General features: G+C 38.0%; 2 protein-coding genes across 8 annotated transcripts in view; one reads left to right on the top strand and one right to left on the bottom strand.

Moving 5' to 3' along the window:
• Window positions 1–26060, bottom strand: part of tango2 (transport and golgi organization 2 homolog (Drosophila)) — a 33231-nt gene extending 7171 nt beyond the window's left edge. For 2 of the 6 annotated variants that reach the window (XM_067405683.1, XM_067405686.1), the window contains exons 1-5: window positions 25729–26054; window positions 25063–25189; window positions 18912–19000; window positions 16567–16686; window positions 3181–3295 (exon numbers count right to left, since the gene is read on the bottom strand). In XM_067405683.1, the coding sequence (XP_067261784.1) occupies window positions 3181–3295; window positions 16567–16686; window positions 18912–19000; window positions 25063–25118 (380 nt within the window). In that variant the 5' untranslated portion in view covers window positions 25119–25189; window positions 25729–26054. Of the gene's footprint in view, window positions 1–3180; window positions 3296–16566; window positions 16687–18911; window positions 19001–25062; window positions 25190–25728 lie in introns of those variants that run through there. The other 4 variants (XM_067405684.1, XM_067405685.1, XM_067405687.1 and 1 more) reach the window with 4 other exon arrangements.
• arvcfb (ARVCF delta catenin family member b) overlaps window positions 1–26118 on the top strand; it is a 264134-nt gene that overhangs the window by 5483 nt on the left and 232533 nt on the right. Inside the window, exon 1 of one of the 2 annotated variants that reach the window (XM_067405670.1) lies at window positions 8483–11543. The exons of the other annotated variant lie outside the window; for it this stretch is intronic. The gene's annotated coding sequence lies outside the window, so the exon portion shown is untranslated. Of the gene's footprint in view, window positions 1–8482; window positions 11544–26118 lie in introns of those variants that run through there. 2 annotated transcript variants of the gene reach the window in all.

Genomic DNA, 26118 nt, shown 5'->3' on the forward strand with positions numbered 1-26118 from the left:
CATTTGGTCAGCTAGTCAGCAGACAAAAAAAAAATATGGTTACACACCCATCTATGTTTCAAGAATCTAATTTTAACTACACCCATAACAGCAACACTGTCCAACTATAACCATAAATGCCACACATAGTCTTATAACATACAGAAAAAAAAGGTCAAGTTAAGGTTTAAACATCAGTTTAAAGATATATAAAGTCATATTACATCATGATTTTTTAAATATTTACTTGTATTTCTTCTCATTTTCTTCCTTATGTCCAGTTGTTAGTATGTTTATAAATTTTTATATTTTATAATTAAGTGGTTACTGCTGTGCCTTCAATGTAAATGCCCTACCTGCACATGAAATGAGACAACATATATTGGTGAATTTCAGGTTTGTCTGCTCCAATACAGTTTTTAACAGCTCCATCCTTTGAGGTAGCCTATGTTTTGATCCTGTCAGAATGTAATTCCGGCTTTGCACAATCCATGCTGAAATGTGCAACTCAAACTGGGAAGTGAAATTGGACTAAAATGATCGACGACAGTTACATCAGCTGCTCTTTCCTAAGTTGAGATCTGTCAGAAGGATACAGACAGCCAGCAAGAGCACAAGGTTTGACAGACAGTACCCATCCTACTTCCTCTGTATTACCCTACTGTGATTGAAAAGGCGTTGTTGACATGCAAATGATGCTGGTCACATGTGGATCTGTACAAATGAACTAATCTGCCAGACACCAGAAAGGTGCAGAAGTACAGAACAAGCCATTTTTGCAGTTCCGTTTTAGTAAATGCTCTTTTCTCACTGGGGAGGAAGTTCTGAAATTAACAAAATGAACTTTCATCTCCAAAGATCAAGGGTAATGGAATTCCTCATAATAGGAGCACTTGAAAAAAAAAGTTAAAATTAAATAAAAGTTTAGGGTCTTTTTTTTTTTTTAATACAAATATACTTTTATTCAGCAGGAATGCATTAAATTGATCAAAAGTTACATTAAAGTCTTTTACATTTTTACAAAAGAAATCTATTGTAAATAAATGCTGTTCTTATGAACTTTCTATTCATCAAAGAGTCCTGAAGAAATGTAGCATGCAGCACAACTATTTTCAACATTAATGATAATAAGAAATGGCTCTTGAGTACCAAATCAGCATATTAGAATCATCATGTGACTGGAGTAATGATGCTGAAAATTCAGCTTTGCCATCACAGAATTAAATTACATTTTTAACAATTTTAATTTGTAATAATATTTCATAATATTGCTGTTTTACTGTATTTTGGTCAAATAAATGCAGCCATGGTGAGCATAAAAGACTTAAATTTAAACTTTAATAAAGTTGCTTAAGTACAGAATGATCCATGTGAAAGCTGTGAGCAACACTCTCAAAGTCAAGTTTGAATACCAAACCTGATAAAATAAGCAGGGAAGTGTTTCAATAGGCTGAAATATCACATAAAACATAAGGCTATTATCAGTGTTGTCAGTCACATCCCTGTAGAGGAACAATCAAAATCTCTTTATTCTTTTAGAAAGGCCGTCTCTATTTACAGAAGACAGCTGTATTGATTTCAGCACAAAATACCCATTGTAATTCCTTACAAGTTTATCTGGACATGTATCATTTCGTTCTTTGTGGCTGAGGAAAGAAAGGGATAATATGATAAGCTCAATAATGATCCTGTTTATTAAAAGGGTAAACAAATGAATAACACTCCCCATGGCTATCACTTCCATTACTGAGTTTGGGAGTCCAAGAGGCGTTCCAATGTATTTTCCGTTTTTAAATACAGGCTTTATGAGACAGACGAATGGACAAATATTATCACTCCAGCCCCTCGGATGACAGTACAGACTTGAGTAATACAACACTACATTAGGAGACAGTCTTTCAGTGAGCTAAAGGATGGGGTGATGATGTCTTGACCCATGTCTCTAGTGCATGGCTAACTGCTGTGATCAGTTTATCTTCAAAAATTAAAAGAAATTATGTGAACAGTTCTCCTTATATGATAATGGTCACAATATAGAGCATCGAAAATATATTAGTAACATTGGATAAAGTTGATTAATTTAAGGACAAGAGAAAAAGACAATCACAGAGTTCACTGTTTTAAGTACATACTACTATATCTAGCTAAATACACACGGCGGCATCAATTAAATCACTGCAGGTTGGCAATTCACTGAGCAATTACTATTCGGCTGTAATGTCCATCAGGAGACAGGTTACGTGAGCTCAAATGTGTTCACTCTTATTGCTGTCTTATTCTCCTAAGGCTACAAGTTTGCTAAAGTAAAATAAGCATAGTCATTCTCTAGAGTCTACACTGAACCGCCAATATGGTATTACACATACAAAAAACATGAATTATTTCAATGAACGTCATTATTTTTGACCTTTAATATGTGGAATCATGAAACCTCATCTTCTTAAATCACCTCAAATCACTGTGCTCTGAGAAAGTCACGCTGCTGGAAATACGCCATCTGTTCGACTAAATTCTAAACAGATTTCTTAAGCTTCGGTATATGGAGAGCAGGTGGTGGCACCAGAGCCTGGTGTCCCTTTCAAAGAGTCCAGAAATTAGACAGTATCATCACTGTCATGCCATCCTCATAACAAATTATAAAGAAAATTAGATTATTAAAGAGAGCCACTTCACTCTTAGAAATTTTTGAGTTACTTCTAAACAGGCTTGATGTGTGATGTCAGCACCAAGTGGTTATAATTAGTGACAAGTGGTTTTAATTAGTGAACTGACAGCTGTGAGGTACATGACTTAATTGGATTTAACTGAAAGATTCTGTAAGAATTTGTCACATTATCATTTTTTTTTATCATTTACACATTATCATAACTTTTCTTTACAACAGTAGGAACAAAAGTAATTCAGATTTTTTAGCATTGTGTTTAGATATAACAATGAATAAGCTGATTTTAAACAAGACTGTATAATGAAATATCTAATTTAAATAATTTTTTTTAAACAGGAGTTTGCTGTACTATGTAAACTTAATTATGGCTGTATTTTCCACCAAAAACCTTAAATATAACAAGTTCAGCTCAGAAAAACAAAACTTTAAGGAAATCGCTAACAGTAAACCATTTAAGATTCAGTACATGTTTTCACCACTTAAGCAAGGTTATGTATACAAAAAGAACCAACCAAGATTTGCCATCCACCACTTACCTGAAGTCAGCAGTGAGGAGATTGAAGCCATTATATAAATGAGCTTCTGAAGACACTTTACGGAGATACGCATAACTGTCCAGGTTATCCGTCAAATAGTTGGACACCAGGAAACCTGAATTAAAAAAGATAAATGAAGACAAGCATGTATCAATAATACAACCATTGATTGTGAAAGATAAGGAATCAGTTGAGAACTGCTTGTAGAGTTAATTTAATTTCGTCTGCTGAAATATGTGCATAAAATGTTTTTGATTTTTGTCAGATTTTGAGAACTAATTGCTGAAATTCCTCCTCACACTTAACCTTAACCTGGCTCTTGACACAACACACACTCCTCCACAGGTCACCTTTCGGCGTAACCTACGTTCACTCTCACCCTCCCGCCTATCATCTAACAGTGCCACTGATGCTCTTTGCTCCACTGTAACAGCTTGTTTTAGACAACTTTTGTCCCCTTTTCTCCAGGACAGCCTGTGCCATTCCCTGGTATCTGATATTCTCCGCGAGCGTCGTTCTAAGCTCGGGGCAGCAGAGAGGAAGTGGTACAAATCGAAAGATCCTACTGACCTTAGTTTGAATCAGTCACTTCTCTCTTCCTTCTCTGAAAATGTCTCCACTGCTAAAACAACGCTCTACCACAACTTGCGGCCAATTCTCCACTCCACAAACAACCACATCACACCGCTCCGCTTCGCTCACATGCTCTGTTGCTAAGACACTTGAGAGGGTTGTGTTTAACCAAGTCTCTACCTTTCTCACACAGAACAACCTCCAGTCAGGCTCAACCGAGACTACCTTGTTCTCGGTTTTTGAAGCTCTGAGACTGGCAAGAGCGGCTTGCAAATCAGCAGTACTCATCTTGCTGGATTTGTCTGCTGCTTTTGACACGGTTAACCACCAGATCCTCCTGTCAACCCTCATGACAACTGGCATCTCAGGAACCAAATTCCAGTGGTTGAAGTCATACCTCTCAAGTTTGTTCTTCTTGGAGAGGTGAGGAATCTAAGTCACAACATTTAGCTACTGGGGTGCCTCAGGGCTTAGTGCTTGGACCACTTCTCTTCTCCATCTACATGACATCACTAGGATCTGTCATTAAGAAACATGGCTTTTCCTATCACTGCTATGATGAAGACACACAACTCTACCTCTCATTCCAGCCAGATCATCTGATGGTAGCTGCTCACAACTCAGCCTGCCTGACAGACATTTTGGACTGAATGAAGGACCACCTTCAACTCAAACTTGCAAAGACAGAACTGCTTGTGTTCTTGGCCAACCCAACACTTCATCACAACTTCTCCATTCAGCTAGGTTCATCATCCAAAACTGCTTCCAGGACAGCCAGGAGCCTTGAAGTTGTGACTGGTGATCAGTTAAAATTCACAGACCACATTGTTAGAACAGCCCAGTCCTTTATATTTGCCTTATGCAACATTAGGAAGATGAGGACCTTCCTATCGTCTTTAACGAGCCAAAGAGAGCACACATCACACCTCTCTTCATCAATTTGGACTGAAAGCCAATAGCTGCTCGCTAGTGATGCGCGGGTCGTCACATAACCCGCGGACCCCGCGGGTAACCCGCGGGTCGGGTTGGGGCGGGTAAAGAAATTGTCACTTTATTTGCGGGGCGGGTTGGGGCGGGTCATTAAAAACAAAATAAATAAATAAATCCATGTTTGTTGCGTGCAATTCCCTATAGCCTATATTAAATATTTGGGAATATCGATTTTCATATTTTATTAGGTTCTTTGATAAGGTTACAATACGAAGGCCGTAGCAACATAACTTGCGTGATGTCCCCAAACCTTTGGCGTCACGTCATGAAAGCGACGCACCAAGCAGCTCCCGGCGCCAGCCACGACAACAAATACGGAGAAATAAAAGTGCAGATGGAAGACGAGGTGTGGGAGAAATTGAGGTCGGGAATTTACATAATTAAAAGAAAAAAAAATTCAGGCTGCTAAATCTAATGTTTGGGACCGGTTCTCAGAAATAGCTGCAGCAAGAGACAATCGAGACAGTATCGCTACGACGTGAAGTGCAACTCGTGTGAAACTCGTGTGAAAAAATATACAAACACGAGAGCCACAAAATGAGCACTTCCAGCATGTCAAGACATATTTTCCGTGTGTTAAATAAAACAAAAGTTCAGTGGTTATGTAGCTGTAAACTGTTGGCCAATACAAATTTGAAATAAAAAATTATTTAGCCTGTTAGATGAATACAGACGCTGCTTTGTAAATGTTGAAAATGTTTATCATTATCTTGTTATTAATATGACCTGATTTATGGTTCATATTCATAATCGTGTGTTGTTGCCTGTTTACAGGGCGATGTTTCCAAGCACTTTCAGGCTGAAATAAAGGCTGTTTTCATTTATATTACAATGCCTAGTATGTAGGGTGACCACCTGGCTATTGATCTGTTGCAGGACAGTAGATGTGATTTTGCTGGACAATGCGAGACACGTGAGACAGATAAATTTGTGAATTAAAATGTAAATAGTGATTTACACTTGTTGGCAAACTTGGCATACGCGCCGATTAATGTTTCTGCCGTTGGGTGCCCACACTACAATGTTGCTCTTATGGCAACATTAAATTCAACAGAATTTAATGTTAAATACAACAGAACATTAAATACAACAGAAAATTCTAGATTCACGGCTACACATGCAGGATGACAAATTTTGAGCGCGCAGATGTAATATCTGAGAGAGAGCGCGGGCGCGTCCAGTTAATCCGCCTGTGAGCGGAGATCGCTCGTGCATTTGATGCGCTCTCGTGATACAATAATGCGCTCTCGACATTTTTCATTATAACAACGCCATATAACCCGCATTAAATGAACTATAAACGTGAGAAGAAAGTCGTGTCTGAACGTCGCAATTTTGTATTGGTTAAAACAAATGGAGAATATCTCGTTTTTCCGTAGGTGCTCGACCATTTCCGTGTGTGGCACTTGATCGCTGCCGTTCGTTGGAAATATTTGCCATCAGAATGGATGATTACATGCTTTAAATCATCGATTTAGGCAGCTTTGAGCAGCTCCTGAGGTTCTTATCTAGTAGGCTATGTGAGATAAATCCTTGCTGGTTGTTTACTGAGTAAACTGAGTTGATGTCCACTCTCTCTATGATTGCATTGGTTAGTTATTTTCACAGCTAGAATATGACGGCTGCACAAACAGATTTTTAAATGCCTGCCAGTCATAGTTTTTATTATATTTCTTACTGTTGTGTTGTAATTTCAGGGATAAAAAAAAAAAAAAAAAAAACTACAGACGTAAATGAAATGCTGGACACTACTTAAGTCTTGCGGGACGCGGAACAAAGCTCCCAATTTCGGGACTGTCCCGCGAAATGCGGAACGGGTGGTCACCTTACTAGTATGTATATTTAATGGCTGCGGGTGCGGGGCGGGGCGGGTTGTAAAAATGGATACAGTGGTGCGGGGCGGGCTGGGGCGGGCCAAATAATTTCATAAAAGCGGGACCCGCGGGTTGGAAAAAAAGCCGACCCGCGCATCACTACTGCTCGCATCAAATTCAAGGCACTGATGTTTGCCTACGGAACAACCACTGGTTCTGCACCCCATACCTAAACTCACTTCTTCACTACTGCCCTCCAGAAGCTTGCTTTTGCAAGTGAACGGCACCTTGTGGTGCCATCTCAAAGAGGCACAAAATCACTTTTCACTGACCTTTACCTGGACTGTTCCCTGCTGGTGGAATGACCTGCCTAACTCAACCTGAGCAAGCTGAGTCTTTAGTCACTTTGAAGAAATGGCTTAAAGGATTAGTCCACTTTTAAATACACTTTTCCTGATAAATTTACTCACCCCCATGTCAGCCAAGATGTTCATGTCTTTCTTTCGTCAGTCGAAAAGAAATGAAGGTTTTTAAGGAAAACATTCCAGGATTTTTTCTCCATACATTGGATTTCAATGGCTACCAACAGGTTGAAGGTCCAAATTGCAGTTTCAGTGCAGCTTTAAAGGGCTTTTTTCCCGAAAATGACCGATCGTTTCGCTAGATAAGACCCTTATTCCTCGTTTGGTATCATTTAAAGCCCTTTGAAGCTGCACTGAAACTGCAATTTGGACCTTCAACCTGTTGGTAGCCATTGAAATCCAATGTATGGAGAAAAAAATCCTGGAATGTTTTCCTCAAAAACCTTAATTTCTTTTCAACTGATGAAAGATGTGTATTTAAAAGTGGACTAATCCTTTAAGACACATCATTTTCATCAACACTTGACTTGTTAATACTAACACTAACTATTCTATTATAAATCTTATAAAAAAAAAAAAAAATGTACTGTGCTAGACTAACAGGGACTTGTCACAGCACTTGCATATTGTTGCTCTATCATTGATTTAATTGCTTCTATTGTTCTCATTTGTAAGTCGCTTTGGATAAAAGTGTATGCTAAATGATTAAGTGTAAACAAAAAAAATGTAAATGTAAATTAATACAACTTGTTGAACATGTACTGAGCCATATTACTCCAGGTCTTACAAACAGCTGTTGTGTACAACCATCCACACAACAGCTGAGATATATGCATTATATTTAGTGACATGGCTTGGGAACAGAGGGGTGGGGTGTGTTAGACATGCTTTTGATGCTAAGTGCTAGTGAGGTGTCAGCCTATAAAGAGGCCTTGAAGAACCTAAACAGACATTGCAGTGATGACAGTGAAGAGTCGAGTTCAGCTGAGTGTAGGTCTGCAGTGAACAGCTGCCCGCGTCTCCGGCCTTCCCAACCATATGTACGTGTTTATGTGAACATATCAGCAATCATTAAGAGTCACATTAAATTTATGCTCAATGCTCAATTTAGGCATCCCTACTTAATATTCAGATTAACTTCATCAGCATTGTGGGTTATAAGACCTTCCAGCAAGTATACAGACAAACACTATATAACTCGAATAAGGTTCATCTTAAAACACTGAAACTTGAAAATGTGGGTGAATACATATAAAGTATATATATACCACGGTTATTAGGTCACGGATCGGATGATAAAAAAATAAATAAATTTGGGGGGTGACTTTGCATTTATTACTTAGCCAACTTTAACTACTCCGATACCACAGCAGAAACTACTAGCCTAACTAATACATTATTAAAGGCAAGTGAACAGACTGTAAAAAGAACAAATACTGTACACCAATTACAACAAGCATAGATAAATACAACAAAGTTACAAATAAAGTATAAGGTCTAACTGTAGTATTCATTTGTGTACAGAAATGTAATAATTAAATGTAAAATGACACTGTTCACTGTATAAATTTAATATGGATTAATCTTTGTTAAAGCTGTGTTTTGCTGTTTGATTTACATGACAGACAACAGCAGGTATTTATAGGTTGCGGTCACTTTAAGAGTAAGACCCCGTGCACACACACATCAGATAGACACAATTCCGAACACATCAGATAGACACAATTGCTGCGTCCCAATTCGCCTACTTATACTACGTCCTAAAAGTATGTACTGTTTTTGTAAAGAAAAAGTACATACTTTTGAGTGTGTAGTAGAAGAGTATGCAAGTTTTGGGACATACTACCTCGTCATAACTGCGTCTTTAACGGACGTTCTGTTGCTTAGTTACTCAGCCTGTAACTGTTTAAACTACCCTGTCAATCATCTTGTCACAGTTAAAATCCTCCACATTGAATTACATTTATGTTCCTACCGTTTCGGAGAGAAATGTAGTCGCACGTTGATCTGCCAGTCATGGGTCTTTCATGCAGAGAACTCTCCTCATCTTTGCATAATGATGCATTTAAAAGTTAATGACCAAACACATCGTTATAAAAGTTCACAATGCTGTTGCAGATGAAATATAATGTGGATAACATTTAATAAATATCTTTTTGTCAGGTTAGACACTGCTATCATTCAAGCCCCTTTATCTTAACCGTCGTACCTCGCACGTCCGTCATGTTTGTAGTTTTTAAACACTTTTTATTCGTATTTGTAGTTTTAATCGAATCCTCGTCCACAGCGCAATGTGTTATGGGCAATATTAGCCGTTAGAAGTGTGCACGGATCTGTACTTCGAATTCTAACCGGAAAAAGTACACCATCCGGGTATCTTTGGAATACTCATTTCAACATACTACGATTTGGGACATACTAATTATTTTTTCGAATACTATTTAGGACGCATAGTATGCGAATTGGGACGCAGCATAGATATTCTCAATATTCTCATCTCGTTCAATTAAGAGTAAGACATAACCAAATGTGTTTACGACAATACGACAATGGTTTTATATCTATTTAATGTGTAAACTAACAAGACAAAACACGTGCAAATGATAACCTTTTTACTCTATTGCGGTGAAACTTGCAATTGATCCGCGAATCATGTGTGCCGAACTGTGGGGCTTGGTCCGTATGGATCACGATCCATCCGTTTAACGACTAATATATATTATATATATAAATTCTGCAATGATGTGTTGAAACGAGCATTTTAATCTCAAACAATCCGAAGAAATATCTATTAAACATCAAATCACTCTGGGGGCACATGTGGATAAGAACTTTCTTCTTTTCAGGAAGATTCTTCATAATCATATATAAAGGATATAGAAGATAAAGGAGAATCAGATAAACAGTCTTTAATAATGAACGCTCAGGAGAACAGAGAAATACAACCAAACTATCTCAAATGAGAACAAACAAAGAACAGAGGAGAACTCAGGGCTTAAATGATCAGAACTAACAAGATAATTAACTCAACAGATGAATGGGATAACTAATCAAACACATTGGGAAATTTGGCCAGATGGCAGGGCACACAGGCAAACATGATAGAACCATGAAAATGTAGGTGTAAACACAGAGCATGCATTACAGCAGGGGTACTCAACAGGCGGCCCGTCAGCATTACATGTGTGGCCCGCATCATGCTACATATAAATGTATTTTTATTATAATTTGCGTTCAAAATTAGCGTGAATATTACTTCGTTTTTTTACACGTACAAAAGGGTAGGCGTACAGTGCACGTGACGCTGTAATCATCAGCAGAGATCGCGTATAGTGTACACGCGCAGCACAGTTTTTGTAACCGCAAAGAACAATATAAACTGAAGGCACTTTGCACGCGCGCATTGAATAGTTTTTGCACTAATTTAGTTTGTCCACAAGCTGTCAGCACTGAAACGGGCTGTTGTTTCAGTCTGAAAAGAAACGGAGAAGACAGAACAAGAGTAACAACAAACACCTACCGTGTTGAAGAGCGCTCGTTTGAGGGGATTAAAAGATACCAGCAACTCTAATTTTAAACAAGTACAAAGAGATTTTATTGTAACTATTTGAGCGAAAAAGACTAGACAAGCATTAATCTCTCTAGTGCGCATGTGTCGATCACTTGTGTTCGTGAACGCCATCAAAGGCTCGAGACTGTGCGCGCAAGTAAAAAACAAAGTAACCTTATTTTTCCATGATGAAATGCAGTTGACATTCCTCAAACTTTGCAGTGTGTAAGTTGCCGAGCAGCATGAAAAACACACCTTTTATTCTTAATGTCAATGTGTTATAAACAGAAAGCAAGCAGCGCTCCCATTAAAGATCTATCATCACATCATTGAGCTCACGGAGAATATCTGATTTATCTTGTTTACAACGTTGGTTATAGTTAGATAATTCATAAAATTGTGATTGAACATTTAAAAAAAAGAAAAAATATTTTTGGATTCTGACCAAATTAAAAGGTAGGTAATAATAATACAAATAATAAAACATTTATTCTCTGAGTATAAATAGGTGCTATAAAAAGTGTTAAAAAGGTGCAATGGAGTATAAAAAGACTATAAAAAAAGTGCAATGTTTTCATCTTATGGACAAACTCTCATCAGCCAGTGAACAACAGCCAGACCTTAAAAACTGCACTTTTAGTAAATAAACAGTAAAACTACAAATATTGTCTTAAGTAGGCCTAAATAAAAGTCTTACGATCCAAGTTATAATTTGTGGCCCTTCGCGTTTCATTTGGTTAAAATGCGGCCCTCTTGGCCTCTGAACTTGAGTACCCCTGCATTACAGTATGCCCCCTCCCGAAAAGGTGTGTCCTTGCTCCGTAAATAGTCCAACTGAGGAGGGAGGCGGGGGCTCTGGAGGAGGGCAAGACAAAACTAAGTCTGACAAATAAGTCTATGGAGGAGTGGGAGGAGCCAAGAGGGAGCCAGGAGCAGGAGGGACCAGGTGACGTTGATGGCACTGAAGACCTAGGTAGAGCAGTGGTGACAAGCTTCTGAGCTGTAACCAGGAAACTCGGGAGACACAGGAAACTCCGAACTGGGCGGGACCAGTGGAAACTGGAGATTAAAAAGGTATTGCCTCCTCAAATACCTCCAACAAATCCTCCAAATAATTTCCAAAGGCCATGTTATTAATATCCACAGTGGCGGGGTTGAGGGCCTCCATGCCTTCGAACTCCACTAACACTCCCTCGGTGATGCACGGTGCTGCCAGCTCACACACCTGCTTAGACTTTCCGTAGGGTTCAGGCTCTAGGGCGATGTCCTTTCCTGTCCTCACTGCAGGCTCAGGCTTGTCCATCGCAACAGGCCAAACTCCAAAGTCAGCGGTGGGCTTTAGCAAATCCATCGTGCAGCTCACAGGCAGATTGTGGTGGATGGCTGGTCTCTGGATGCATGTTCAGAGTGGGGCTGGCGGCTTCCTCTTCGGAAGGGCAGATGGTGTACAGGAAGTCGTTGCTCACCAACACCCACTCAACAAATTCGGCAAAAGATCCCTGAGGACTGACACCAGGCAGTCGAGCCTTTGTGTGCTCAGAGGCTGGCATAATAAAACGCGCACAGGGAGCAATCTGGATATTCTGTATGGCTCGCCAAATGAAGAAATCCACGAGTGTGATCCTCGAAGGCTCTGCAGCCCCTACTCCAGGCATAGCAGCTGGACTGAGGGCAAGTCCATTTTTGGTATTGGTCCGTTCTTCTACGGTTGGTTGCAATATATAAATCACACAACGAAGGAGAATCAGATAAACAGTGTTTAATAACCAACGCTCAGGAAAACAGAGAAATACAACCAAACTATCTCAAATGAGAATGGACTAGAATAGAGGAGAACTCAGGGCTTAAATAATTAGGAGAACCAACAAGATAATTAAAGACAGGGTAGGTGATTTGTTCCAAAAACATTTTTTGTTATGCTGGTTGAAAGTCTAGGGCCGTATTCACAAAAAATCTTAAGGCTAAAAGTAGCTCCTAACTTGCCGATTTAGGAGAAACTCTTAAAGGGGTGGTTACGTGTTTTTTTTCTAGGCTTGATTGTGTTTTGGGTGCACAGTTTAACATGTCTTAATGCTTCGTTTTTTTGAAAACGCTGTATTTTTCATATATTTTATCTTTATTCTACACCTCTGTTTCCACTGTCATATGAACGGCTCGTTTGACTTCCTGCTTCTATGAAGCCACTCCCTCCGACATACGCAATGTGCTCAGATTGGTTAGCAGGTTGGTAACTGGCCCAGTCTATCGTGATTCGCTGAAGCGTCTGGAAACGCCACGCCCCTTACCATCCGTTATTACGCGCTTAGGTGGAAAGTAAATAAAAGCGCCTATATTGGTGTATCAAATTGAGCCGAATCAGACCCAGATGAAGAGGATAAAGCAGAACCTCTCCAATCGCGGCTTTTAAAGGACGTTTATGAATGGTATTTCATTTAGTATTTGTGTCAAAGTGTTTAGATATGCTGTCACTGCTGTTTGTTAGCTTTCAATATACAGTTTTACCCTGATTAAAGCTTTCCTGTAGTAAATACATGCCTGAGTAGTCGCATTTTTGTAAAGGTATCTTTTAATTTATAGCATGAACAAATGTTTGTCTATGAACATAGAAGTTTGTTGGTGTTTGTTGCACTAGAATTTAGCTAACTGGCTAGCAAAAACGAGTTGCTCTTTGTATATGTCCTAGATGCATTAAAAACAGCAACAGAACTATAACATTACGTTTAAAAGACATGTAAGTTACAAACAATAAAATGTACTTACAGTTTGAAGACAATAAACAGCAGCTTCTGCTTTTAAAGTAGGAACTGCTTCATCTTTCAGTAAAAGCCTTTGTGTAAATCCAGCATTGAACTCGTGTAGATTCTGGAATCTGTCTTCAGCGCCGCATCCAGTGTAGAAAATATCACAGATTATAATGGGTTCTATATCTTTTGACGCGTCGCGCAGCTCGCGTTCGGTGTAAACAACTCTTCCGCTTCCATTATGCTGTGCCACATGGCCTCGCCCACTTTGTTGCGTGTTCCCGGGGGCAGTGTTTATGTTAATAGCAAGGGTTTATGATGTCACCAACCCGGTTTTTGTAGGCAATAAAATGCCTAACTTTAAAAGACAATATCTCCGTTTGCATTGAACTTTCAGCGCTGTAACTTTGCAGATACTGTTTATGCTCAAGAGTGAAATCGCATGTAACCACCCCTTTAAAAATAATGAACGTGTCCGTCCTAATTTTAGGAGTCCTACATTTTTGCTCTAAGAGTATTTCACAAAGCATTTTTAGCGCTAAAACTAGCTCCTAAATCTGTGAAGCGCTAGGAGTAGTCAAGAGGACTCCTAAATCACGATGAGACGGCAAAAAAAAAAAAAAAAACTTTAACAAATAAATAAATATTGTCTGATTACCTGTGGCAGTAGTTTTCATGAGTTCACACTTACAAATGATTGAATAGAGTAAAAAAAATATATATATATATATAAGCACATTTGGTGTGCTGTCCAAGGGGATCGAGGGCTCCGAGCTTGGAATTTAGCCCAAAGTTCTCCCCGTATCCCCAGCCGAGAGTGAGGAGCAGGTTAGTGGAGGGATGCAGAAAACTGTCAAAGTAACTATAGGTGAGTCGGCTCTCGTCTGTGTATATATTCATCCTCTCGAGCTGATTAGAAAGACTGTTTGAATGTGTTCCTTCCAAACTTTGGCTTATAAAACATAATTTGTCGTTTGAATTCTGCATTCTCTTGAGATGAAGACATCCAAGAGGCGGACAATTAACTGTATGTACTAGTTTAATTAGTGACACTTAAGTTGCGTCCCAAATGACGCACTATACACTATGCACTTATACACTATGTACTTGTGCACTATGCACTCATCCATGTAGTGCGTGAATTGTATAAGGTTATTTTGTCATTTAACAACGGAGTCCGATCCTCCCTTTCCCTCCACTACGTAATTAAAGCTGCGACAGTTGAGTGCACGAAGTGTCCAACATTCCACACTTCATTTTTTCCGTTAATTTAGTGCATCATCCGGGTATTTAAAGTGCACTTTTTCTTTTTGGAATTTTCAGTGTGAACGCACTACTGCACTATTTGTACTTAAAAACGTCATAGAATAGTGAACAAGTACGCGAATTGGGACGCACCTTTAGTCTACATTTTAAAACCTTTATGGCAACAATATGGTAACATTTTATTTTGACTATGGCAACATTTTTATTAAAAAATATTTATTTGAATAGGGCAACATTTGTATTTTAAAATGTTTTAAAATGTTTTATTTTAATATGGAAACATGACACTTCATTCTACAAGATTTCTATGATTAAATCACTGACTCCTCCCCATCAGCCAATCACTGTGTGTTTACTCCATAGCAACGAGGTCAACCCCGCCTTTACTCTTAGCATAAGACTTCTCTCTATTCCTTAGTAAAAGTTGATCTCAGCAGCTTTGTGAATAGGATTTAAGAGAAAACTGTTAGCTAAGAACTTTTACTGCTTTTTTGGAGAACTCTTAGTGGTAAGATAAAATGTTTTATGAATACGGCCCCTGATCCTGATAGCAGTCACTATGTTAAGTGGTCTAAATGTATTTATGTGTATATATATCATCTGTGCAAGGCGTAGGACCATAAAATGTTTGTACAAACATTTGATGTCCTACCTGCCTGCCAGCGTATATGTATTTCCATGCCTCCACACTCCCTGCTTGCGCAGACATCACGTCATCAGCGCATTTCATACTATGCAGAGTTCATATTATGCAGACGTCAGTCACCAAGTGCCACAGCCGATACAAGCAGCCACCTTTTACAGTTCCACTTGAACCAAAAACAAGCTTATGCTGCGTTCATGCCATAACTACAGTAATTGGGAAAAGATGGAAAATTTAAGTTGCTTACGTTCATTATTATTGTAATGTTATGTGCTTTGGGACATGAGGTAGTTTAAACGCTGTCTCTTGTGACGCTTTTGTTTGCTCCTTGCTGTACGCGTTCATGTGTTTTGGAGGAGGCGTGGCTTTGTAGAGTGCTCTGATCTTATGCTTTCAAAGCTAGTTTGCTATTGCTTGCCTCTCTAAAAATGACCTACCCTACCTTTAACTGAACAGGTGAATGGGATAACTAATCAAACACATTGGGAAACTGGGTCAGACAGCAGGGCACACAGGCAAATATGATAGAACCAAAACATAGAAAACACAGAGCATATATGTTACAGCTGCAAAAACAAGTATTGCTCTGGGTTAGAAGTTTGTTTTAAACCTCTGATGAATGATACCTCAATAACAGTTTTAATTGAACAGTGAAGTGTGCCATGACTTAAAAAATCCCTACAGACATGCATAGAAAGAGGAAACTGAGTCTATCTAGGGAACAGAGACTTCTGAATTAGATCATCTAGCAACCAATCAGAAGACACTAGAAACCACTTAGCAATGTCCAATCACCCAGAATTTCCTAATTACCACATAGCAACAAGCTAAAAACAATTCAGAAGGCCTTAGCAATGCATAGCAACACCTTGATAAGACAGACAAAAATTGCAGTCCAGTCTTCAGCCATATCTAGAATGTTACAGAGATATTGTCGGACTATTATAGGAAAATTTGATAAGTGTGGCCATTTCTAGCATTGTGCATGTGTTTTGCACAGGCAAGCACCACTCACATTTTCTTGAGAAAAATGTAAAAATCTAGTTACTGGTATTATTTCTTTTGCTGATTTGAAAATCTAATTTATTTTTTATTTGTGGAAAAGTAGTTTTTACAAGCTCCTTGGAGCTGTTTTTACTTTCTCAGCACTTCTGTTTAAAGGTACAAATTTGTTTCAGCTTTACACTGTGCATGTATAGAGGTTCTGGTTGAAAACTGGATCCTGCCATCATAAGACTCCCTGTTCAGAATGTTAGTCTATGATATATTTTTGCACATAGCAACTGCTTATTTGAAGAGAAAGCACATGGATGATGAAGGCTTTTTAAAGGTGAATTATCTTACTATTAAGAGTCATTTGTCAGAATAATACATTGAGTAAGTGTGCCTAGTCAACTGCTCAGTAATAGCGGTACATTAATACAAATGGGTGAAAGATCTGCACTACCTCTCCCCTGGGCATCTGGATTTTGCCGGGCTTCCAGATAATTGGTCAGTGCTGCCAGTTTTCCTCGTTTGCTAATTCCCAGCCATGAACCACCTTCCTTCCCCTCTTCCATGTCCAGACCTAAGGACAGAAAACAAAAACTCTAATTATTATTTAATGTCAAAGTGACTTTAAATCTTGTCTGCTGGCTATAATAATAAAACCACCAGAAATAAGATTTTGATGTAACGAATAGCTCAGAATGTTCAGTGAGAATGACCTAGACTAAAGGTACAAAATATTTTTTCATCTTGAAGTTGATACTGAAAGAAAACTGAACTTTATAGGCCCAAGCATACTGATCTGTCTAGAACAGACTAGTGCTTTGAAAAAATGAGAAATTAAAAAAAAATATTCTCAGAAATTCAACAAATACCACAGACTGATTCATATTTGTTAACTATTAGCATCAATTCATAGGACAACAACCCCAAAATCCTCCTCGGAAATGCCTGGCTCTCAAAGACTTAAAGGAATAGTTCACCCAAAAATGAAAATTCTGTCATCATTTACTCACCCTCAAGTAGTTCCAAACCTGTATGAATTCCGTTGTTCTGCTGAACACAAAGGAAGATATTTGGAAGAATGTCAGTAACCAATCAGATCTCACCCCCCATTTACTACCATAGTAGGAAAAATAAATACTATGGTAGTCAATGGGGGAAGAGATCTGTTTGGTTATTGACATTCTTTCAAATATCTTCCTTTGTGTTCAGCAGAACAAAGAAATTCATACAGGTTTGGAACTATTTAAGGGGGAGTAAATGGACAGGAAAAACAAACATGCAAACAAAAAAGCTTCATGATCTTCTGCAGCTATAGGGCAATGAATGATTTCTGTTCTGAGATGTATTGTTTTAAAGACTGTGGGTCATCAGTCAATTGAACAGTTCTCTCTTTGAGGGTGGTCAGTTGAATCCTGACAATGGACACTTAATCAATGTGACATTAAGAAAGGAAAAGATAATCATTCATGTTTGATTATGACTGAATTCCAACTACTGAGGCATGATGCAAGAGACTCAAGCAGTGGATGCCACCCGCTTATCTTCTAATGATTCCATGTTTCCTCAGGAAATTAATCTTCAATGTTTCTCTCTACACTGAAGGTTCTGACATGTAACAATCACTGACTCACTGGATGACACAGTTTAAACTAGCATGAAGTAGTTTGAGGAATGGGATTTTGCCATTTTCCCGTGGCATCAAATCTTTGAAATGTAAAACACGTAGTAGTAAATCTAGATGTCCACAAGCAGAATTTTCTCATTTTCTGAATTAATAGTTAGTAGCCTCTAAATAAGGCTAAATAGTGCAAGATCTGCCTCTTGAGTTCAAAAATGGTTCAAAAAGCTAAAATAAAAAATAGGAAAAAATTCTAGATAAACATGTCAACCACACTACTTGACTAGCTGGTTAACTGAAAAGTAGTCAAAGTATTAAAGCTAAAATTAAATTAAAAAATGAGCCAAACTATAAACAAGCCAAACAAGCTGCTCAACTAGTTGGATAGTGGACAAATGCTAATCCATCCCTGCCCCTAAATGGCACTAACTTGGTAATAGTTTACCCAAATTTTTTTTCCACGATATCCCGCATTATAGCGCAAGACATAGTGTAGTACGTCATGGCATAGTGTATAACGTCATGGCACTGTGTACTACGTGGTGGAAGTTAATGTTTTTTTGATGTATATCGAATGCGTATGGCTGTTGCGCCGGAAGCTCGTTATTTTACTTTATAAAATTTTAGATAAGGATATTTGTCTTACACAAACACATCAATTCACTTCACTTCAGAAGGACTTTATTAACTGCCTGGAGTCATATGGATTCATTTTTTTATGGATGGCTGCATTTTTTTTTTTTTTGTCTTCATAATGTGGCTACCAATTTACAACCATTATAAACTTGGGGGACTAAGGATATTTTTAAATATATCTCTGATTATGTTCGCCTGAAAGAAGATATATACACCTAGGATGGCTTGAGGGTGAGTAATTCATGGGGTAATTTTCTTTTTTGGCTGAACTAAACACCATGTCAGTCAAATGTCTCGATATGTGGAAAAAAAAAAGAGTCTGACTCTAAGCAAGAGACTCTTGAAGAAACTCTTTTTCATCCTAAAATGTAGGACCTCAAAAACTTCTCAATTCAGTTCAGACAAACTCTGTTGAAATTGAAAACAACATCTGAATTCCTAAGTGACACAGAAAATTCAACAAAGTCTCAAATATTGGTGAGATAAAGCTGGACGTTTGATATTAAATATTTCTCTATTATTTAAATAATAAAAATGATCTTTACCACTGAGGATCTCACTGCTGCTGCCCCAGAAGTCTGCAGCCTTGGACGGTCTGCTGTAGACCTCATCTCTGTTAGCAGCCAGAATAAGCCTGCATAAAAAGATGAAATAAAGGTGACACACAATCTCTTTCACAGTATCCTTACTATACAATCATACTAACAACATATCATTTATATAATAAAACATCTCTATAACAGACCACCTTTAGAATCAACTATAAAGTCTCATAAATGTCATGCTGTGCTTTGTAATTTGCTACTCATGGATGATGGGCATTGTGTTAACCAATAAAGGGCTGATTTTCAGCCAGACCTTCTGTTAGAGAGGGAGAAATGGAGGCTGGCACTGTTGAATGGGCTAAGAGGTCACATGTGCACCTAAATGTGTTTATCTCGCGCTGATCCCAGGAGAGTGTCGACTGCTGTGCCAGCTACAAACCTAAGGCTCAGAGAAGGCTCAGCTGTGATGCTGAAAGCTGCTGTGTGTGGCTTTATTGTCCCTGCTCAGGCCTGATGCTCAGTAGATGCCTCTCTGTAATTAATATCCAGTGTAATGGAATATTCGTTTATATCTTAGCATTCTGAAGATGTCAGGAAGTTGTGATATGTCAACCACACATTCTGCAATTTTTTATCATAATATTTAATTTAAATAAAGTAAATAATGGCATAGTGTAGAACGTCATGGCATAGTGTACTACGTGGTGGAGGTTTACACTTTTTGGACGTACATCAAATGCATATGGCTGTCACGTTGGAAGCTTGTTATTGTACTTTATACAATTTTAAATAAGGATATTTGTCTTACACAAACACATCGATTCGCTTCAGAAGGACTTTATTAACCCCTTGCCATCGTATGGATTCATTTTTTTTTTTTTTTCTATGGATGGATGCATTTTTTTTGTCTTCAAAATGTGGCCACCCATAAGGATATTTTTAAATGAATCAATATGATTTTTTTATTTTTTTTTATTTTTAAATTTGATAAACAGGATGACACAAATATGCCATAGTAGCAAACCGTTTTGTCAATTGTGATGTCAACCTGATAGTTGCTGGATAATTTCAATATTATCGAATACGTTGTAGTATATATCAATTTACATGATGTAAATATTTCATTTTTTTTTTTTTTATATATCACGGTTATGATCAATACAGTCTTTTGTGACACTCCTAATAATACAGTTCTAATATAACCTAATAAATTCATAAAGCTTTGCTGGAAAATGATGGCATATGATACAGAATATTACTGTTTATAGCTTTAAAGATCATCCTAATGTTACTTTCAAGGCTATCACAAATCATTTATGTTATCCCGCTAGATTACATTATCTTAATGACAAATCTGCTGAATTTGCAATGACAATGCAGAAAACATCACAGGAAACAAACGTTTAAGTTTGCAAAGCATAAAAATGAACGTACAAGATGTCAAATTTTCAGTGATGAAGCAGTACTCGCTCAAAGCTCTTTCAATGAGTCAAAAGATCTGTGCATTAAGCCCTGAAGTTGAAATGCAGTTAAATTTTCAGTGTGCACAGGTTTCTTTTTCTGCTTTCTTGGCCATGCTTACAGCAAAGATAAAACTTGCACTAACTGCTTAACAACAGCATGGAGAGTCACACGTCCACTAGACTTCTAGCTTGTGGGATCTGCTGGGCTGACAGAGAAGAAGAAAAGCAGAGAGACAAAAAATGATGCAATATCCTGAGGGCTTCACAGATTGATCTGCAATGGTTGATGCACCCCAGGAATATGTGCTCTGTACTGGAGACAGCTTGCAAAGCAGAAAAGCTCCTCTCAATCTCAAAACAACTTACTGGCTTGACAATGTCAATTACGCCAGACCTTGGGCAAGGTTATCACCCTCTTTGTCAGCCCAAATGGAGAGATATTCATTCTCGCTGAAACAGAAAAATGGCAAAAAGATGACTGGACAAAGAGGAAGCTGAAAAGAAGTCAAGGGTAGATCAAGAGGCAGTTTTGGGAGAGCGGATTGCAGTCTCTGAGTGATGTAGACAGACAAACAAACTCTTTCTGTATGTGACAGATATGGAGAGTGACAAAAAAATTAGTGTTGTGCTGGAAATTCAAATTCCTTTTGGATAAAATCAAGTCTCGACTCCCTCCCTACATTTTTTCTGAATATCTTATTTCATTCTGAAATACACTACGGTTTGGGGTCAGTAAGATTTTTAAGTCTTTTTTGCTTACCAAGGCTGCATATATTTGTTCAAAAATATGGTAAAAAGATTAATATTGTGAAATGCTATTACAATTTAAAACAACTTTTCCATTTTATATTTTAAAATTTTACACAGCAGTTGTTTAACATTTTTTTTGTAACGATGTGAAAGTCTTTACTATCACTTTTCATAAATTTCATTGCAACCTTGCAAATTATAAGCATGAACTTTTTTTTTTATTTTACTAATAAATAATATTTTTTAAATTCAAGTCATCAAGGAATGGGCACTATGGCACTGCTAAAATGTCAAAGGTATGTCAGTATGTCAGCTGTAGGTTATACTGTCTCTAATACTAGCAGAAACACAATTTATGAGTAGTTTCGTTTTATCCAAATTATTTCTAGCTTAAATTTTAGACAACGCTGTATTTCAGAGACTTGCAGCATCTCTGACAGGTTCCATCTGTTCCAAATATAAAATATTAGCACTAAGTGGATCCATTTCAGTGACATCAAAGTCATCATGGCCATATACAAGTAAACTGACACAGACCTCCGGCCTGTTTTCTCTCAAAGGGATTTCAGAGCTGCTGGTTGGGAATGTGAGGTCAGAAGTTAACATGAAGAAGATTAAATGGCTCCAAAAAGAGGCGTTTATTCCCACAAGCCACGTGCGATGGGAGGCCTGTATTTTGAATTGTAATGAACTTTGCAATAACTGAACACCTTTTTTGGGTATTAAGGCAGAAATCCTCATTAATCTTAAAGGCGTTTCTGTTTTTACGCTGGATTAATGCAACTGACCTGAATGAGGTGAATCATAGAGCATAGGGCTAATGATAGTTTTTTTTATTTAAGCTTAATTGTATCCTCTGTCAGTAAAATACACTCGCAGGTCAGTGCTAATGATATGACATTACTGTTATAGCCTACAGTATGTCAGTATTTTTCCAATCTTTTTATCTTAAGTACCCACATATATACCCTATCAGTAAGGCTCCAGTACCATCATCAATATCAAACTTGATATTAGGGATAGGGATATGTAAAACTACATATTTTCAAAATCAAGTAGTTAATTGGTTGCTTGAGCAACGTGGTGACCAATTGGTTATGAAAACCTTGTATATAATTAGGATGGTTTTGGCTCACCTGACCAGAAATGGACATGATTCTTAGAGGGATTTTACACAAGATGCATTCTTGGGTTCACAAACATACAAAGCGCAACAGAACAGGCAGAATGCAGTGTCGCAAGATGCATTTTGGTCTATTAAGATGAACTTTTAATAAATTGACATTGCATATTATAGATGCAGGCCACTCAGAACACAGTGTGAGATGTAATTTGTTGGCCAAAGATGTACGGCTGAATGTGACTTTAAAGACTATCAAGAGAGGGTTTTACTGTGCAAAAGAGCACTGTTGCTAAAAGTACTAAAAAGATCAAATAAAACAGTGTGAGATGTAATTTGTTGGCCAAAGATGTACGGCTGACTGTGTATGGTGGTACCAGAGGAAGACTTTAAAGACTACCAAGACAGGGTTTTAATGTGCAAAAGAGCAATGTTGCTAAAAGTACTAAAAAGATCAAATAAACCACCATTCAAAAGTTTGGGGTCAGTAAGATTTTTTTCAAAGAAAATAATACTTTTATTAAGCAATGATGCATTAAATAGATAAAAAGTTACAGTGAATATATTTACAGTGCTACAATAATAAATGCTGTTCTTTTGAACTTTCTATCGACTCAAAAAAGAATGATAAATTCACAAATGATTGGAATCGGATCAGGACACACACACACACAATAACTGCTTGAAATATTTACATGGAAAAAGTTTCTCAGGTCAGTCGGAGCGCTCAAGGTATGCACAGTGCGTACAGCCGTACAGCTGTAGGCGCCACTGCGGCCACGTATCTAACCAAATTTAGCTGCGCCGCCAGAAAAAGAGGGGGAGAGAGGTGGGGGTGCCCTCTGGCCAGATGGAGATGACTGGGGGGCAGGACTTTGTCCACAGGCCGCCAATTGAATAGCCCTGCTCTAGGGTATGCATGCCCCTTTGTTGGGAATCACCACTAAATGGATCCAAGCAAGTTGCAATGTTGCTAGGTTACAGGAGGTAAAACAAGCAGAAGTGCACTCTATAAACATCTGTTTATTCTATAATACTGTTTACACATTTACCCGATCTTAATTATAGTACATTCCGGTGCTGTTTTGCAAACAAGGTTATGCTACCCTAAATCAGAGGAACCAATGCTACGCAAGACAACCTTCAAGACACAGCATCATTGATTAGATTATACATCCTGGGTTGAGTCATCTGTGACGCTGAACCACTGTGACTGACTCAATATTAGATAATCAAGTTACAGCTTGCTGGGCAATAATCCTGATTAGCGTGGCATGTTACAATCTGACAGTATTAACGGTGGTAACCTCTCTGTAGTGAAGGGGAATGAAGACATGCAGAACATGCAAATTGATACCATGCACACGATACAGAGCTCACCAGGCAATAACTTTTGAAAAGAAAAAAAAGAAGAAAAAAAAAACTGACTTGGCTCTCTCTACCTCTCTACCTAGAGACTCCTCACATTCAGCAAACCCTGACCTAGGGACATTTCCTTTAGGGACTCAGAGCTTGAAACAGTGAGTGGTCGGCAGGACAAGCTTGATCCACGCTATTGTAGTCCTGCACATTCACTGCTTTTATGGGATTGTACATTGAGAGCACACCATAAATTAGAGTTTTAGACTAAATGGCATAATAAAATGTAGTTTTAATGTAAAAAAAAAAAAATACACTACCATTCAAAAGTCTGCAGTCAGTAAGATTTTTATCTATCGTTCCATTTTAAATAAATGCTGTTCTTTTGAACTTTCTATTTATCAAATAATCCTGAAAAATGTTATCATGGTTTCCACAAAAATATTAATCAGCACAACTGTTTTCAACATTGATCATGAAATGTTTCTTGAGCACCAAATCAGCATATTAGAATGATTTCTAAAGGATCATGTGACACTGAAGACTGGATAAATGACTGCTGAAAATTCAGCTTTGCCATCACAGGAATCAATTACATTTCAATATATATTTAAATAGGAAATTATTATTTTGAATTGTTATAATATTTCACAGTATTACTGTTTTGTGATTAAATAAACACAGAATAATGAGTATAAGAGATTCTTTCAAAAACATTTGAAAAAAATCTCAGCGAACCCAACTTTTGAACGTGTATAAACAGCAAAATAAAATGTTAAAAAGTTTTACACATCACAGAAATGAACATATTTATGACAAATGTAATAATAAAAGCTGTTTTATTGTACATGGAGCGGGGCCGACATGTTGAGATTACATGTATACATGCTGTATAATACCCTCTCTTTTCCTGGACACTTTTTTTTTAAAGATATATTTTTGCCGTTTTTGCGTTTATTATGATAGGACATTTACTAGACAGGAAGCGAAGTGGGAGAGAGAGAGGGGGGGACGAGATCGGGAAAGGACCATGAGGCGGGACTCGAACTCAGGTCACCCGAAACGCATTGGCGCTACATGTCGGCGCGCTGCCTATGAGGCCATCGGCGCCGACTGGACACTTTTGTCTGTGGAATAAGTTTCATATTTGACTGTGAAAAGTTAATCATGGCTCACTGTGAGCATTTATACAATGTCATGGGTAACTGAAAATATTTGCTTTGCATGATACAGCATCCAGTGGAGGGTGATAAGTGCACCTTTAAAATCTGAAATATGGGCCAAAGATTGTGCTTTGCTTTACAGTAGATGTACTTAAACACTTCAAACAATTTTCAAAATGTAAATATCAGTATCAAACACATTGTTCCCACACACATGTGCATGAACTTTTCATATCCCTACTTGCATTTAACACATACAAATTACACAAAAAAGCTTATGGGAACAGGTGCACTACCTGTAAGCATTTTTGGATGCAGGCCGAGGGTCAAACTTCAAGAAGATGATGCACATGAGGAGGTCACTGATGGCAAGAGTTTTCAATCACAGTGAGGTCAGGGGTCAGAGCTGGAAAGTGCTATGTGCTAGAGGAAGAGATGGATAAGAGTACGAGACAATCAATTTTTGGATAAGAGGAGACAGAAGCTGTGCTAGTAAGCCAGAGGAAAGCCTTGGAGGGTATCAGTCAAACATTATTCTAGCAACAATTCTCACTTAAATCGAGCAAACCTCACTCTGAAGATAAATAAAATAAGTAGGTATGGATTAGATAGACAGTGCAGCAATAAATATTTAAGACCACAGGATAACACTACAACCATGGTCACCTACTTGCTTTACAAGACATACCGTGCTGATCAGCAATCAAGACATGAAATACACATTTGTTTTAATGTGAAAGTAATCATCATTAGTACAACATAGTACAATCCAGACCCTTTATCTTGAACACATCTGTCTTATGAACACTGTATACATGAAAACTGCCATTTCACAAACTGAATCTTATAACGTACTTTCTGGTATATTCTGACAGTTTGAGCTCAGAGTAAGTAACAATAAGCGTTTTAAGATATTACTATTATTATTAGGTGTGTAAATGTATTCCGTTAGACATAGATACCTTTAAACTGCTGTCTTTGTGTGCTTTATTCATTGAGAATGCTCCAGTAGGTTTAATGTCAGGCTTGTGTCAAGTGAGAGAGGCTGAACTGACAGCAGGCTAGCAGTAGCATAACAAGCTTGCTAACTGGTCGGGTAACTTGAAGACAGCGAACAATAACGAATAAACATTTGAGTTGGTTTTCTCCTAAGTTTATAACAGATATGATATGTCACTTACGGATCCATGTGTTGTCAATGATCATAATTCATTGTGTAGCTACTGTGAACGCTAACTTTGAGCACAGGCTAATTCTTCACTGTACAAAGGGCTAAACCAACCTCCGCTTTGACGTCTGCCGAGAAATCTGTCTCTGATTGGCTGAAACTGGATTACTGGACCGCCCACAGC

Source organism: Chanodichthys erythropterus, chromosome 13 (genome assembly GCF_024489055.1).
Source record: "Chanodichthys erythropterus isolate Z2021 chromosome 13, ASM2448905v1, whole genome shotgun sequence".
Classification (NCBI taxonomy): domain Eukaryota; kingdom Metazoa; phylum Chordata; class Actinopteri; order Cypriniformes; family Xenocyprididae; genus Chanodichthys; species Chanodichthys erythropterus.